This window comes from Chanodichthys erythropterus, chromosome 15 (assembly GCF_024489055.1).
Source record: "Chanodichthys erythropterus isolate Z2021 chromosome 15, ASM2448905v1, whole genome shotgun sequence".
Classification (NCBI taxonomy): Eukaryota; Metazoa; Chordata; class Actinopteri; order Cypriniformes; family Xenocyprididae; genus Chanodichthys; species Chanodichthys erythropterus.
The window spans coordinates 4,055,381-4,072,500 of NC_090235.1; the positions used below are offsets into that span (position 1 = coordinate 4,055,381).

At 35.7% G+C, this 17,120-nt stretch overlaps 2 protein-coding genes across 2 annotated transcripts in view; one reads left to right on the forward strand and one right to left on the reverse strand.

Annotated features, from left to right (window-relative positions):
• Positions 1 to 571: 571 nt before the first annotated feature.
• On the reverse strand, positions 572 to 12,409 carry usf2 (upstream transcription factor 2, c-fos interacting). The gene is made up of 10 exons (XM_067411352.1): positions 11,683 to 12,409; positions 10,432 to 10,475; positions 10,201 to 10,319; positions 8,718 to 8,837; positions 8,432 to 8,594; positions 8,030 to 8,117; positions 6,441 to 6,499; positions 5,891 to 5,985; positions 5,692 to 5,820; positions 572 to 712 (listed from the first exon to the last, which is right to left on the reverse strand). The coding sequence occupies exons 1-10, from the start codon at positions 11,718 to 11,720 to the stop codon at positions 626 to 628; spliced, it is 942 nt and encodes a 313-aa protein (XP_067267453.1). The 5' UTR covers positions 11,721 to 12,409; the 3' UTR covers positions 572 to 625.
• The window catches only part of lim2.4 (lens intrinsic membrane protein 2.4), a 5,853-nt gene continuing 1,008 nt past the window's right edge, over positions 12,276 to 17,120 (forward strand). The window contains exons 1-5 of the mRNA XM_067411355.1: positions 12,276 to 12,343; positions 14,533 to 14,568; positions 15,461 to 15,674; positions 16,139 to 16,288; positions 16,431 to 16,565. Coding sequence (XP_067267456.1) covers positions 15,500 to 15,674; positions 16,139 to 16,288; positions 16,431 to 16,565 — 460 coding nt within the window. The 5' untranslated portion in view covers positions 12,276 to 12,343; positions 14,533 to 14,568; positions 15,461 to 15,499. The remainder of the gene's footprint in view (positions 12,344 to 14,532; positions 14,569 to 15,460; positions 15,675 to 16,138; positions 16,289 to 16,430; positions 16,566 to 17,120) is intronic.

Genomic DNA, 17,120 nt, shown 5'->3' on the forward strand with positions numbered 1-17,120 from the left:
ACGAAGTCAAGTCGCTGATCAGCCTGATGAACTTATTTCAGAAAGTCTGATATATGGAAAGACTGCAGGACAGAAAAACAAAATCAAACGCAAAAGGTTTTGTATACCTGCTGCTGCGCAATTTCTTGAAAGCTAATAAATACGATACAGACGAACCCTTGAAAAAAGACCTTCTGTCATGTCAGAGACAGTAGTAACATTTGCATGTTGTAGCAAAAATAAAATCCACAAAATGTTTCAAACAGAACAAAAGATGAACATTAGGCATGAGCAGGCATATAACTGGTTCACAATTCCAAGATTCAAACTAAAGACAAAGACCTGTGGTAAGCGGGATACTTCTGGAAGAAGAGGGTTATTCCATATGGATTAGTCCAGGTTGTTGTTCTCGCGGGAGTGAAGAAAAAAAACAAAGTGTGCTTTTACAGCAGATCTTATTTTCACAACGGTCAGAGAGTCTCTTGTCGGAAGGAAGTGTGTCTGTGTATCAAACAAGTATTCATACCCTACTAGAGTTGCAGAACATCTTAAGTCTGTGATGAGGCGTGAGCAAGTGAGTCATTGAGGGGTTATTTCTCCACTTGAGACTGTTTATTCGTGAGAATGTTTTTTTTTTTTTTTTTTGTCACTGTGAAGTAGTTTCACTGATTTCCAGGCCATGCTGTTGTAGTTGAGCTCTGAGCAGTGCGTTGTCATTCTTCAGGTCTTCAATCTGCAGAACAATGGACATTCAACATGTTACAATGTGCCCAATTAGAGTTGGTCAGCAAAACACCACAGATCTACGGAAGAGGATTAGGGCCAAGCAATAATAAAAAAAAAATAAAACCATCTCGAGATTAAAGTTGTTAAATTTCAAGAAAAAAGTCAAGATAAAATGTTGAGAATAAAGTCATTAAATTAACGAATTTATTCTCGTAATTTAATGAGTTTGTTCTCGTAATTTCACAACTTTTCTTCTCGTAATTTAATGACTTTATTCTCAACATTTTGTCTTGACTTTTTTCTCTAAATTTAACAAGTTTGTTCTCGTAATTTAATGACTTTTTTCTCAACATTTTATCTCGATGTTTTTCTCTAAATTTAAATTTTTTTTTTCTCGTAATTTAATGACTTTATTCTCAACATTTTATCTCGATGTTTTTCTCTAAATTTAAATTTTTTTTTTCTCGTAATTTAATGACTTTTTTCTCAACATTTTATCTCGATGTTTTTCTCTAAATTTAAATTTTTTTTTTCTCGTAATTTAATGACTTTATTCTCAACATTTTATCTCGACTTTGTCAAAATTTAACAACTTTAATTTTGAGATGGTTTTATTTTTTTATTATTGCTTGGCCCTAATCCTCTTCCGTACAGATCTCATAAACTCAACACCGATTTCATAAACCTCACCTAATCTGTCTTTTAATCACAATAACAGTATCATTGCAGGGGTTGAAAAGTCAAGAGAGCACATTGAAAACCTGTTTTTGTTTTTCCTTAAAATAAAGATAGTATCTTAAAGAAATCATTCACCCAAAAATAAAAATTGTATCATTATTTACTCCCCCTCAAATTGTTCTAAACCTGTATCAATTTCTTTGTTCTGCTGAACACAAGGGAAGATATTTGAAAGAATGTTTGTAATAATAATAATAATAATAATAATAATAATGATAACATTTTCATTTTTGGTTGAACGATCTCTTTTGAGTAGGGGTGTAACGATACATTGTTATATTGAGATATCATGATATAAAAATATGAAGAAATGTATCGTTGATGTAAACTATGGCCACGTACACACTGCAGCTAAATTCGGTTGTCAGTTCACCTTTTGGTGCTTAATCGCGTTCTATAAAATATAAATACGGGAGTGACGACCGCATTCTACAACCGTATTAACTCCCGAAAAATACAGGTATTGACAACCGCATTTACAGAATTCTATGCAGTGTGTACGGAACCAAACTGAACAACTAGCTGTTAATGACGTTTATGTGCACCTGTGTAACGTGTGTCTCTCGTGTGTGTGGCGAATCACAGGGAAAGCACAAGCCTATCCAAATGCTTTATGCTGAAAATCGCGATTCATGTCTGCTCACTTTAATAACTCCATAAACCCGTTTGCTTTATGAGACGAGCTTAAACAACAAGCCTAAAAAGCTTATAATGAGTGACTATGGCAACACAGAATGAGTGCCGCATGCTGTGTGAAACTGGCTATACAAGCATAAACAAAACACGACGCCTCCGTCGACTGTTAGTGTGTTTAGTTAAATTGCTGAAAATAATGAGTGTTTTGTCACTTTAATATGACTTTGGTCACAATAACAGATACCAAACACGAGAGACGCCAGAATGTCGCTATGGTTTACAAGGTGTTAATCATCGCATTTCAAAGCAAGTCGTGTTCCGTACACACATGTAACGATAATTTAGAGGATTCACTCCTGCATTTAAAAGCGGTTGTCACTCCTGATACTTAGTGTGTACGTGGCCAAAATGACTTGCGATATAGAGTTAGTTTTATCCAAGACTCAGCTTTTTGTATTTATAAAGTATAATACACCCAAAAATGTAAATTCTGTCATCATATACTCAACCTTAAGTCTTTTCAAACCTATAAGATTTTGTTCATCTTCCAAACACAAATGAAGATATTTTTTATGAAAGATTTCTATCCCTCCATTTCTTTGAAAAGATCTAAAAAAGGTCATAAAGGCATCATAAAAATAATCAAATCAAGTGGTCTAATCCAAATCCCAGTCTTCCACACGATGGATTTATATGATGAACAGATTTACAACGACGAGCATACTGTAGTAAACACAGAAGTTTAAATGCTTGCATGACACGTGAAAACATCATGAGAGGGAGTAAATGAAGAGAGAATTTTAATTTTTGGATGAACTAACCATTTAGAGTTTGGGAATAGTAATTTTTACATGCTTTCTTGTGGCTCTCCTCAAAGTGAAGGAGCAAACCATTTAAAGTGGCACTCCTCAAAGTGAAAGCATAATTTAACTCACCATCATGTTTTTAGTTTGGTAGTATAATTATTCAAAGCATTTTAGATTGTTTATTCTTATCATGTAAGTATATAATCTGTGCGGGTGGCTTGTCTGTGTAAAAGAAATTCAACGAATACCTGCATTGAAATTGCGAGTGTGCATTAGAAAAAAAATTATGTTTAACAGAGTTTCAGTAACTGTCAGTGTTGGGCACGTTACTTTAAAAAAAGTAATTAGTTATAGTTACTAGTTACTTCTCACAAATAGTAACAGAGTTAGTAACTGAGTTACATCATTATAAAAGTAACTAATTACCAGGGAAAGTAACTAATGCGTTACTTAAAAAAAAAATTATAAAATAAAAATAAGCCAAATAAATTGAATGCCCCCAATATTACATATAAGTCTAAGAATAAATTATTCTTGATGCGACTCGTGACTCATGATCCGCTCTTGCTCACGACATGAAATTTCTCTGTTCTGTGTTGGTAGCCATTAAAGAACGTAGTTTCATATTTATGTTTAAATAGTCCTATGTTATGTTTTAAATCCATTTATTCGATTATGAAAAGTGAACAGCGTGAGTAAGATGCATCATAAGATGCGCAAATATATCGGGAGACATGGAGTGGATCAGACATGATTTTAAACACTTCATTAAGTTTTGTTTTATAAAAAGCCTCTCTTTAAAGTGAATTTCGTTTTGTAAAAATTGTATCTTAATTTTAATCAATGTTTCATCAACCAATTGCTTGGATTTAATATATAACAAGCAAATATAGCAGACAACAAAATAATGACATGGAGGCGCGGGCGCGATCACTGGCGCGTGAACTGGAGCGCGTCTTACAGGCTAAATGAACCGAAACTCAGAGGCTGCTTGCCTCGCAGACATGAGAAATATATCTATAGAATGCTTGAAATATCTACTTTAACGAAAATTAAGTAATTAAACACGAAAAGAAAGAGGCTACTCTGATTATGTAGCCTAATCCGAATGAAATGTGCGTTATCTCTCTAGGCGCGTCCATATGAGCAGATGATCAACAATGAGAATCAGCAATGTCAACTTCATCTTTGCAGCCGACACTGATTCAGAAAAAATTACTTTATTAATAAACAATTAAAATGTCTCCTTGCTGTTTTTTTTCACACTCATAATCATTACCTTTGCCGGTTCTTTATGGCAATTATGCGTGCCCTTGAGTGCTATATATTATGTAAACGCTCCTTATGGTTTATTCTCTCCAGTATTTAAGAAATTAAATGAATATAAATGTGATTAGTCAACTAATAGCTTAAATGAACAACTACTAGTCAACTAGAAAAAAACTCATTTCACATATTTTCGATCAAGCATCAAAAAGGGTATTCTGGTTTGAGCTCTGACAGACACACACAGCGCATCATACATTATTATCAGTTTAAAATTATATTTGTGTATGACTAACCGCAGCACACACCAGAGAAAAAAAACTTTGCAGGTCCTATGGCTAAGAGAGAGCTTACTCGAATGAAAACCGCTTCGGTGAGCTCAACTATAGTAACGCGGCATTTTTTTTGTCAGTAACGCTAACGGCGTTGTAACGGGAGAAAAAGTAATTTGTTTGATTACTCGTTACTGAAAAAAGTAACTGCGTTAGTAACGCGCGTTATTTATAACGCCGTTATTCCCATCACTGGTAACGGTACTACATTAAACAGCTATATGTATTGTTGAATTATGTATTATAAGGCAATAAATAAATAAAACCCTTGTGTTAACCATTGCTGCACACGCATAAGGTAAGCTTTGTGCTTTACACCATCTGACACATGCACATGTTTACAACACAGCAAACTCAGTGAAAAAAGTCAGCAAACTGGTTTAATTTGGGTATGCTAGATCTTATAGCGGTCTGTGTAATAACTAAAATAATGTTTATATATCATATTTTCTGGCTAGTTTACTTTAGTTTTTTATAATACACCATACTTTAACCCAAACTGAATAATTATTCACTCACTGTTAACATGGGAGGTGGAAAAAAATATGCGCTGCTTGCGCTCTGCTGACGCGTGCGGTGTGAAACCGGCCTTACACTGCAAGTTGATCAGTTAATGTATACGTTTGCAAATGTTTTAATTCAAGGCTTTTTAATTCACATTGTATCCGTGATCTCTGAAACAGTTCATTTGCTGGCTTCCATGGCTGCAATAAGCTGTGTTTTCTGCCAGCTGGTGACTCTGGGTGTCGAAATACTATTGGGTCAATTGGCAGTGGGACCAAAACAAAAACAGACATTCTGACATGAAACGCACATTTCAAATTAGAATAACTGCCTGTCGCATTGTTTTTCAGAGAAACAATTTAACTTATTAACTAATTTTTATGCTTTTGTCATAAAAAAAAAACCCCACAGCACCTTTCATTTAAACTGTAAACCTCTATTGTATAGCACTTTGATTGGAAAAAAAAAGGGGAATTGTTCAAATTTCATTTGATTATATTTTAATTGATTTAATTTAATTTTGTATTAATTTATTTCAATTAAACACGTTCATTTTTCAAGTCAACTAGCACTTGTATTGTTATGCTTAACATACAATTTGCAACAAAAAAATTAATTAAGAAAAAAAGAAGCATCTTAACTGGTAGTCTGACTTTGAGACCCCATTGTCTGTCTTACATATTCAATGTTACTAACAAATATACCTGTTGTCTTAGTAGCTCATTGTCCACTTGTATTCTCTCCACCTCCTTGTAGCTCTCCTGCAGCCTCTGGTTAGTCTGTCGGAGTTCTCTAATGTAGTCGCATGCTTTAGACAGGATGCCTCCTTTACTCTAGAGAAGAAAGGTGTTCATTAACATTAGCAGGTTTATATAAGTCTAAGAAGAAAGATCTGGTACTTACTGCTCCTGTTTTGGTATTGTCCATATTGCAGTCTGGGATGATTTTAGACAGTGTGACAATCCAGTTGTTGATTTTGTCTCTTCTTCTCCTTTCCACTGCAGAAACACATAAAAAAATGAAATAAAAATAAAAAAACATTTAACAACAGTCCAAATTGATCTGAGTTACTCAGTGCATTGGATAAAAGTAGAAGTCAATGTGAAATCAACATTGACCAGGATTTTATTCCTGATGCATGTTTTGTGTTTACCGTGAATGATTAATTGTTGCATTTCAAAGAAAAACAAAATGTCTGTCTTCATAAAGTTTTATTAAAGTGTAATAACTTCCCCCACTGAAACCACTTTTCACCTGGATTAATTCTGATAACACCCACATTACAATCCAATTCCAGATGGATAAAAATCTTATCCTACATTTTTTCCCCTAGTTGCTTTAATTGGAAACGTTGGGTTTACAGAAGTAAAATATGTTGCAAATGACGTTTCATGTTGTCTTCATATTTTACTTCTATTGTGTAGAGAATAAGGAAAGACATGCATTAGTTCACCTTCATTGTGCTGTGCTCTCCTCCTCTCATCACGAGGTGCCCGGGGGCCATCAATCTTCCTGCACAAGTACAGAGAGACGAGAAAAAGAGGAGACTTGTGTTAGTTTGCTCTACTGCACTATTAAACCAAAATCACCAAACAAATCTGCACAACACAACACAGCTGAAGACTATTTGAAAACAAACATTTCTCCAGCCCATTTACTAATATCACCAGAGTTGAAGCACAAATTTCAGTCAGGTCAATTAAATTTAACCAAAGATTTGCTTAAATCTGGATAAAAAGGTAATAAGCCATAAATAACATGTAACCCTTTGATTTTTCCTCATTTCGTTTTATTTAGAGGCAAGAATTAATTCATATTTATAATCTGATGTCTTCCGAATATGAAGAAAACTCAAACATTATAATGATAATTTAACACCACCAAACATACAGTATTTACACAGTACTGAATTAACAGCCAGCTGCCCAGTAGTGATTAAAGGGCTAGTGCAGCAGAATCTAGTGGAGAAGGACAGGCTGGCGGCTGAAATGGGGTGGGGATGTAAAAGGTCTTCCTCACCATTCTGATCTGCTGTGTTGAAGAGTCTCATGTTCACCAAGGTCTCTGGGGATGGCAGGCAAGTGGGACAAATTTTTTGGTTGTTTTTCTGACTGCACTCAAATTGATTGGACAATACTTTGCACACTTGTATTTGAAATCATTGCATTGGACAGTTTTGTCATATTTAAATCAAATTCCACACTCTAGGTTTACCATTGTTCTGCAAACTGATATTATTTTGAGGGACGTAAAGGGATTAGGGCTGTCACGATTCCTTGATTCAATTAGAGTACTTGATTTTTTAAAAAAAATCCTCATTTGCAATTTAACAGTGTCAAAATACTGGAAGTGGCGCATTCCACAGACAAGAATCTATGAACTGCATTATTAGACCATTTTCTAAGGCTGCACGATATATATATTAAAACAATTTAAAACCATAATTTTGCATTGTGCTATTGTGAATTCACAAAGACTGCAATCCAATTAAATAAATAGATGCCCTGCGTGTTTAATGTATGTGCTTTATTCACATGTGTGTAGGTTACAAGTGTCTCAGAGCGGCTCCGTTCAGTTCTGATGCGACTTTGGGTTGCTTATAATGATCATCTGGGAATGTGATATGCGCCATTTCACCAGATTTTTAAGGTTTTGACAACACTAAAATGTACATATGATTGATGATTGTTTGCATAATGTATATTATGTATTTTAACAGTGTTGTTCTATAAAACCATGATTACTTGCTTTCGATACTTTATTTGAACCAAAAATTATTGCCTCATTGTGATTATATGTGTATATTATTATATTAAGTCATTTTCAAGGCTATTGTTTGCTTAGATTTTTATTACAACAAAAAAAATTATCCGATTACTCATCAAAATAATCGACCGCTTACTGTATTACCAAATACAATCGTTAGAGACAGCCCTAAAAGGGATCAAATTACATTACGTACAAAGCATTGGGTTCAAAGGATGGACTGGGCCGTGCAGACTGGGGAAAAGTGAGGGATGTTGACCCATGATCTGTACTTACGTCGAGTAAGTGTGCGTACGAGGGGCGATGGTCCGGGGTGTTCCAGTTTGTAAAACATCTGGTGGACTCATCATCACGTAAAACTGACCTAGAATAATCAAACATAAAAAAAGAAGTAAAAATAATGTTTAAAAAACATATTATGAATAATTTTATCAACATAGTATGAGGAAGAAAGTACATTAACATTAATGACTTCCAGCAGCTATTACACATTAATTACTATGTAATTACACATTAGATTACTAAATGTACTTATTACAATGCAATGCCAGATGCTAGAAACACAGCATCTGCATGAGAATTTGTATTGTGGGGCTGCTGGCATACTAGAACCAACATTACCCACTAACAATGCCAATGGAAAACACTGTTTTTTAGACTATGGCATGTGAAACTGACCTCCAGCCTGTGTGAGGGTTGGATCAGACGTGGCCTGCACTGAGACAGCTGTAGCTGTACCGTCACTGACAGTTGCTGCTGGGAAATAGGCGAAGCGTGTCTCTCCCCCCACTGTTTCCCCTGCTGGACTGCCTCCATTACTAAAAGGGTTCTGGATGACAGCCTATTGAAAGATAAGATATAGAAATATAAGATGCATGCAGGCAAATCTGACACTACACTCATGTCACTTTTTGTATATATTGCTTTTTTCACCATATTTCCTTCCAGTCTGATCCATACACACCTGTGCTACCGCTTGCTGTGCACCCGCAAATGCGGCCGTGGACACTACACTGACTGCCGCTCCTCCATCTCCTGCTGCCTCCAAATGGTCCTCTGTTACCTGGACCACGCGATATGTCACCTGTATCACAAAAGAACACAAAGAACTTTGATGTAAGATTTTTTGTATCTTTAAAATTAAGCAACAACAAAAAAATTATTAAAGGGACAGTTCACACAAAATGGAAATTAGCCCATGATTTACTCAACCTCAATCCATCCTTGGAGTATATGACTATATTCTTTCAGACGAACACAATCGGAGATATATTTAAAAATATGCTTGGTCCTCCAAGCTTTATAATGGTAGTGAAGGGGGTGCCCCATTTTGAAGCAAAAAAAAAAAAAATAATAATTTGCATCCATCAATAAAAAAAGTAATCCATACAGCTCCAGGGGGTTAATAAAGGCCTTCTGAAGCGAAGTGATGCATTTTAGTAAGAAAAATAACCCTATTTAAGACTTTATAAATTCAAATAACTAGCTTCTGCCAGAAGACTGTACGCAGAGTGCGCAAATCGACATGCGCCACAAGAGTCACCAGTGACGCGATGTATGGTACAGGATGTAGGAGCATCGTAAGATTAGATGCCTTTTGCGGTCCAAACTAATATGGCTGGGCAATAAACTCAAGCTCCTCTTCTCTTATATCAAAATCCTCCGACATTTCTCTTTAAAAATTCTTATATTAGACCAGTGTTTTGTTTTGCTCTCTCCTCTGCACTTCTGCATTCGTCATTACATCATGTGTTGGGTCAGAGGTTACTCTTCCGCCACAAATCGATGCTTATGGCTGTCTGCCTAAAGCTAGTTATTATAGTTAATAAAGTTCTATGTATATTTTTGTTTTTTTACCTTTATTAACCCCCTGGAGCTGTACGGATTAGTATGTATGGATTTTTTGGGCTTCAAAATGTTGCCCCCCCCATTCACAACCATTATAAAGCTTGGAGGAGCAAGGATATTTTTAAATATATCTCCGATTATGTTGGTCTGAAAGAAGATCATCATATACACCTAGGATGGCTTGAGGGTGAGTAAATCATGGGATAATTTTAATTTTTGGGTAAACTATCCCTTTAAAGTCTAAATGAACTGCCATTTGAAACACATTTTACTTCCATAATTTGTTCATTTACGATTGAAAGGATGTTCAACAACAAAAAAGGCAGGTTTTCATCTTATCCATTAGAAATTGATTACATAATTATTAGTCGGTGTTAAATACTTAGAATGCAAGTTTGCTAAAAGAATGGCTATATAGCTATTTGCCTATCAGTCAAAATATTAATAAATACTATGATAGTATAAAAATAATACTAAAATACCACTTACATATGAAAGCATTCTCATAAGAGCCATTACTGTGACACAGTACTCCAAGTCATGTTTTATTAAAGAATGACCCCAGTTTGAACCCTGGAAAGGTCAAAGGTCGCACTGACCTGTCCACCAGTGTTCTCTGTCCGAAACTGGTACTGAACATTGTGGTCTGCAAACGCTGCTGCTTGCTGGACACTCGCTATGGTAACCGCTGCCTGCTCCTCCGCCCCCACCCCCTCTCCTGAGAAATGCACAAGAAATGTCTTAATGAACTGCATTATATCGATATATGCATCATCTTCTTTTTCTTTTAAACATTCATTGGATGTGTGCATCCTGCATGTTTTACTTACCCTCTTGCAGCTGAACAACCTCCTCAGTTTCCTGTTTCTCGTGACTGCAAAAAGAGAGCAAATGTTTCGGGTCATCTTATGAAACCACTCACATCTCTAAGGAAACTCTAAGAGATACAGAGAAATACCATATAGAATTTTGACACATTCTAGTGATGGAAAGTCAGACCCATTTCTGCCAAATTATTATATAAAATAGTTTCAAAAAAAGTTTCAAAAACAAAAATTGTTTATTGCAATTGTATGTTTCAGCCCTTTAGTTCCTGGAGTCTGGCTTATTATGAACAGTCTTGAAAAAAATAATTAGATTACTAACTTGTAATACCAGTCTAAGCAGTCTCTATTACATGTAATGCTATTAAATTCCCTTTTTGTTGTTCACTCGAGAAAGAATCGAAAACAGCGGTTTATCGAACCGGTTCAACTGATTCAATAAAAAGATCCGACTTAAAGAACGATTCGTAAAAGAATCGGACATCACTTGTCTTTATGCCAAAAAATAGAGGCATTTGAATGACTTAAATCAATTAAAACCTCCAAATGACTGGAGCAAGACGTTGTAGTCGACATACATCTAACCTACATCTGTCTACTTAACTTGGTGAAGAAACGGTGAACGCCCCCCTTCGCATCATTAACCAACTGTTCAGTTTTTGAAGTGAAATTTAAAAACGTTGCTGTTAGTATTTTTTCTTCGGATACAAATGTAGCCAAATAAACGCCACGGGATTAAAAGAAAAAACAAATATGATGAATGCACATAAAGCCTTTGGATAAAAAAAAAAAACTTAGGGTTGGTTGCCGGTTGAAGGGAATTTAATGCATTAAACTGCTGAAGAGCTTTTGTTCCGACAGCTCTAAACGCTATATTTCCACTTAAATCTTTTAAAATGAATCTGATATTTCGGAAAAGATAAATATTGAAGTATCTTGTTCAAATTAAATATACACCGGCTTGGGGTCGTGTATATTTAAAAACCAAGAATAGACAAAAATCACCAAATTAGCAATCGGGCTAATAGTGATATAAATATGTCGACGATCAATGTTAAAAGGCCTGCGAACTGTTGCTTTTCTTCCTGCTATTCGTACCTTACGTTTAACGTACTATATTGATGGCATGCATAAAACTTAATAAAAGTCAGAAAATAAAGTTAAAAGATGATTGCTAACTGCCTCGCTATAAAAACAGAGCAGAAAATGGTTGACTTGGGCCTTGAGGGTGGCCGTACATAAAGGACGCGCTCTCACCTCGTCGAGGTGTCCAAGCTCTGTTCGAGCATATCCATGAAGGCGAACGGATTTTAAAATGCGATATTCAGCGACACTTGAAATACGGGAGATGGAAGCGCTGATCACGGGGACAAACACACGGGTCATGTGAGAAAGACAGTCCAGGACACGTGAGGTGCAGGCTGGGCGAGGAGTTAAAATGGAGACCGCTGTGGAGGAAGACGGAAGGTGTACCGGTTGTTGTTGCGCTCATTGCGCGGCTTTGTTGCGTATACAACTCCCTCCCGCCCTTCTCTCGAGACGAGCTCTCGACCTGTTGAGTCACTTAGTCGTTTCTTTTCATTTACTTTTTGCGTCTAGGTTAACGTTCGGCGTGTTTATTCTTAAACTTTCATAAATACTTCAAATTTAAATTTCGGCTCATTTTCGAAACCACGCTGCATTGCTTTGCTCGATTTTCACGTATCCTTCCGCAAGCGTTTAAATAGCGGCCACATTTTAGCGCTGCCGCTAATAAGATATGGAGTGGAGTGCTTATTATAAACAAGTGCGGTTTAGTTTGAAATAAAAGAATAAAACATTTTTTTTTGTTGGTGGACATGTGACAACACGCTTATGGTTGAGTACGTATTGTGAAACTGACTATTTCGCAGGTACGGGGTTGAAACATAAGGAACAGGTAGTCTGAATTATTGCGATATACGTTACTTCCCACCCTGAAACTGAAAATTTAAGTTCAAATTAGATATATCTATCCTTGCTCTTACAGCCTCGCGTGTTTCATGATGAATGACATAACGTTAATGCTTTTAAATCGCATTTAATAATTAAGTGAACTTAACTTACCTTGTGTCTTCCCCATGATTTAAAATCTGTGTAAATTCAAAACATTTAACATGTAACGTTACAAAATATACGTTTTTCCCCTTGGTCACATCAGCACAAGGAATCGCAAATATGACGAGTGGTGATTTTACTCAGGTGACCGCTGCGATCCAATCCGGGTTTTTGGTCAAACCACATGACACGAATGCAGAAGCAGTGGATAGGAAATAGACATTTATTTATTAATGTTTGACATTAATGAACGGGACAACGAATCATCTACATGGATTATATTATAAGAATTATTTATTCGATATACGTTTGCATAAATACACGTATGAGATTTTGTTGCTAGTAAAAGCGTTGTTTTCCTAGTAGTAGCCTACTATATTTTCCTGAACTTCCACTGCTCTAGCCACGAGGCTGTGCTGCATGGCAAATTGAGCTGTCGAAATCAACACAAATGTCTTATTTGAGGTTGATTGGGACACTTTTCCCCGTCATCGCAGTAACAAAAAGTGATGTCCAGAGGGGATATTTGGTTTTAATGACTGTACAAGTTAAATCAAACCATCAAAATATGACGAAAATATTTTAAATAGTCTAGTTTTATATAATTTACCAACTTGGTAAGGTATTTATCTGATAAAATTTGGCAATAAAGCTACAGGTTTTATTTTATTCTGAAAAAAAGCAAAGAAAATGCATAGAAAAAACAAAAGCTCAGAAGAAAAAGCCTACGCCGACTACAACAAAATCAGTTATTAATATTTTGTTGGTTTTCTCTTGTTTTTGCATGTGTTTATACATTTTTTTTGTATGACAGCCTGGCCAAAAATTATGTCTGCTGCACACAGTTGGCTTGTTTCATTGCATTATCACAAATAAAACAATTGGTTCCAAACACAAATATGCTTACATATTCTTTTAATAATATTTAAAGGGTTAAGATGTAAATTTTGGCCACGACTGTGTTCATTCCACCATCCAACATGGATTTGAACATACAAATCATACATGTCACCATGCATGCACCACAACCTGCACATTGTCAAGGGTTCCATATTTTCCTCAATCAAAATAAATGTGGGAAATTGTGAATTGTACCCAATCACTTCATATAGATCTGATGCAAGGACAGACACCCTGAAGAGAAAATGAATAATTAGTTTTGCACGTTTGGCTGTTATTCTTTCAGTTTACATTCAGCATTCATTGACACCATAAAATCAAAGATTACTTTTAAGTTCCTTAAAATGCAAGCATTCAAGTGAATTACTTAGGCTACATCATATGTATTTTAATATGTGGATTTTTTACTTAAGTTCCAAATAAGCAGATGTAAAAATGGATGGATATTTTTCTGCATTTTTGAGTTATTACTGCTTTGAATAACTGCTACGAATTTCACTCATTACATATGTGTACAGTAATGTAATTCATTGGAATAAAATCATGTATTTGATTATACAGCTGTGAATGCAATCACGCAATCCATAAGCTGTTTTGTGAAAGTTTTTTTTATCTTATATATCATTATAAGTTCATTCACTTTTATTGATAGATTTTTTTCCAAAATCAAAATCTACATGGAATTTTCCCTCATGCCTGAACTATATTGAAAAACTGATTCAGTAATTCGATTTGGGAATGGGAAACATTGGGTTTATTGCATTATAAACTATAGGTATGCCTGTGTGTATAGCCACGCTGTGGCCCCTGTCAAAGCAACCATGCAACTCAGCATTTTGCATTGACCGCTGCACCAAAGCAATCCATTGAATATGTGCAGCTACAGAACAGTCTACTCTTGAAACAAAAGAAGGACCATTGACATCATGCATACACACAGTGAAAAGTCAGACACACCAGGGCCCCTGCCCTAACCAGTTCAAGTGTATTTGTTTCAGGCACAGAGGAGGTAGCATTTAAAGGATTTTGCCACCATCAACAAAAAAAGGGCAACAGAGGTTGTCCATTTCTCTTTTGCCTCTTAACATCTCTCTCTCCCTCTCCACTCTCTCACTCCCTCTTTCCCCACAGGATAAGCAAAGAGGGATTTGCCTCAGAAGCAACAAGGTAAGCGATGAAAAACTTGCATGTTTTTTGTATATATCTAGATATTCTGAATATTCAGATCACTGATTGAAACGTCAATGCAGTGAGAAATAGAACTAGTTATTTTATAATAATTACGGACATTACAGACATTTTTATAACCTGGAATATCATAAAGTTCAGATGTCTCAGTGGGACAATGCTGCTATACAGCATTTATTATCCTGGTAACCCTTTACAATAAAGTCTTGTTTGCTAACATTTATGTATTAACTAAGAATAAGCAATACATTTGTTTCAGTATTTATTAATTTTTGTTAATAAAATTCCAGCTGTTCATTATATGTTCATGTTAGTTCACAATGTATTCATTAACAAATACAACTTTTGCTTTAAGCAATGTATTTAGTAGGCTAAATGCTGAAATTAACATTTTAATAAATGGTGTAAAAGTATTGTTAAATCTTAAAAAAAGTATAAAGTATAATATAATATTAACTAATGAAAAGTGTTTCTATCATTCTTAATTTACCAATACATTTTTAATATCAAAAGTTGTATCTGTTAATATTAGTTAATACACTGTGTACTAACATGAACATTTTTTATTAACTGACACAACAAATATTAAATAAATGTTGTAAAAATATATTGCTCATTGTTAGTTAACATCTGTTAATGCATTAACTAAGGTTAACAAATGAGACCTCATTGTAAAAGCGTTACTGAAATCTATTATTGTGAAGCTTGCAATGCTAATTTGCAAATTTATATTAAAATTTTATTTTTAATTTGAGTAACTTGGTAATTTTGATATATTAATACATTTTAATTTTTAACAGCAGTGGACAGTATAAGCATCTGTATGTGTAAAATCAAAACTTTTCATTACTCTTTTCTCATATCTCTTCAGTGTATATCTCCTTCCTGCATAGTCACAGTGTGTGTCAGGATGTACAGCTTTATGGGCGGCGGCCTTTTCTGTGCCATTGTGGGGAACATCCTAATAGTGGTCTCCACGGCGACAGATTATTGGATGCAGTATCGCCTCTCAGGCAGCTATGCCCATCAGGGCCTGTGGAGGTACTGCATGGCCAACAAGTGCTACATGCAGACAGCAAGTATAGGTAAGCAAATTTATTCATGCAAACCCCATAAACATATTTTTGTGTGTCTATAATATGCGCTATTATAAATCTATGTGAAGTTAAAACTCAGATGTAAAGTCTCCTATAACATTATACAAGAATTTTGGCACCTGCATTTGAGCTGCATTTAGACCATTTTTTGCCTGTAGATGGCAGTGGTTTATTCTTTTTGCTATACAGAGCTCCATACACTGGTTTGTGTTGCTCATTCGTATTCTGAACAGGAGCTCCAAAGTGGTCAAATAAGATGGCATCTGAGATTACGGGAGCTGTACTGTGGTTCGTTCAAGGTGATTCTGCAGGGACAGTTTTTCAAAGATAAAATGAGAAAAATAAAACAAACAATGACAAGAATTGGTTGGGATTTTTTTGAGGGATGAGAAGAGGAGGAGGATACACACCTTTACCTTTGCTTTGAGAACATTTCTTGTCTCTGTCCTCAGCATACTGGAATGCCACAAGGGCATTCATGATCCTCTCAGGAATGGCGTGCTTTGCGGGCATCATGGCAGGCATCCTCTCATTTGCCCATTTTTCTGCCTTTGAGAGATTCAGTCGTTCCTTTGCTGCAGGAATCATGTTCTTCATCTCCAGTAAGTCACAAACGCACGCACAATGAGCTGTAGAATGTGACGTTTTAGCATATTTAAATGTAAATAAAAGGTCAAGGTCAAATATTGATGGTACCACTCTTCCTCTATCCATTTTTTAATCCATCTCTTTGTTCACACCCAGCTCTGTTTGTGCTGCTGGCTATGGCGATCTACACTGGCGTAACCCTTAGCTTCCTGGGCAAGCGTTTCGGAGACTGGCGCTTCTCCTGGTCCTACATACTAGGATGGGTGGCCATGCTCATGACTTTCTTTGCAGGTGATATAATAAAACCTCATAGACTGCTATTTAAGGGGCAAAGATTGACCCTCAGAAGCTCTTTAAATGGTAAAACAGAGGGAGTGTTAAAGGGTTAGTTCACCCAAAAATGAAAATTCTGTCATTAATTACTCACCTTCATGTCGTTCCACACCCGTAAGATCTCCGTTCATCTTCGAAACACAAATTAATATATTTTTCATAAAATCCGATGGCTCAGTGAGGCCAGCATTGAAAGCAAGATAATTAACACTTTCAAATGCCCAGAAAGCGACTAAAGACGTATTTAAAACAGTTCATGTGACTACAGTGGATCAACCTTAATGTTATGAAGCGACCAGAATATTTTTGTGTGCCAAAAAAAAACAAAATAACAACTTTATTCAACAATATCTAGTGATGGACGATTTCAAAACACTGCTTCATGAAGATTTGAAGCTTTACGAATCTTTTGTTTCATATCGGTGGTTTGGAGTGCATATCAAACTGCCAAAGTCACGCCCCCCAGTGGTGAACCATTGAAATTTCGAAACACTTATAACGTAACGAAGCCTC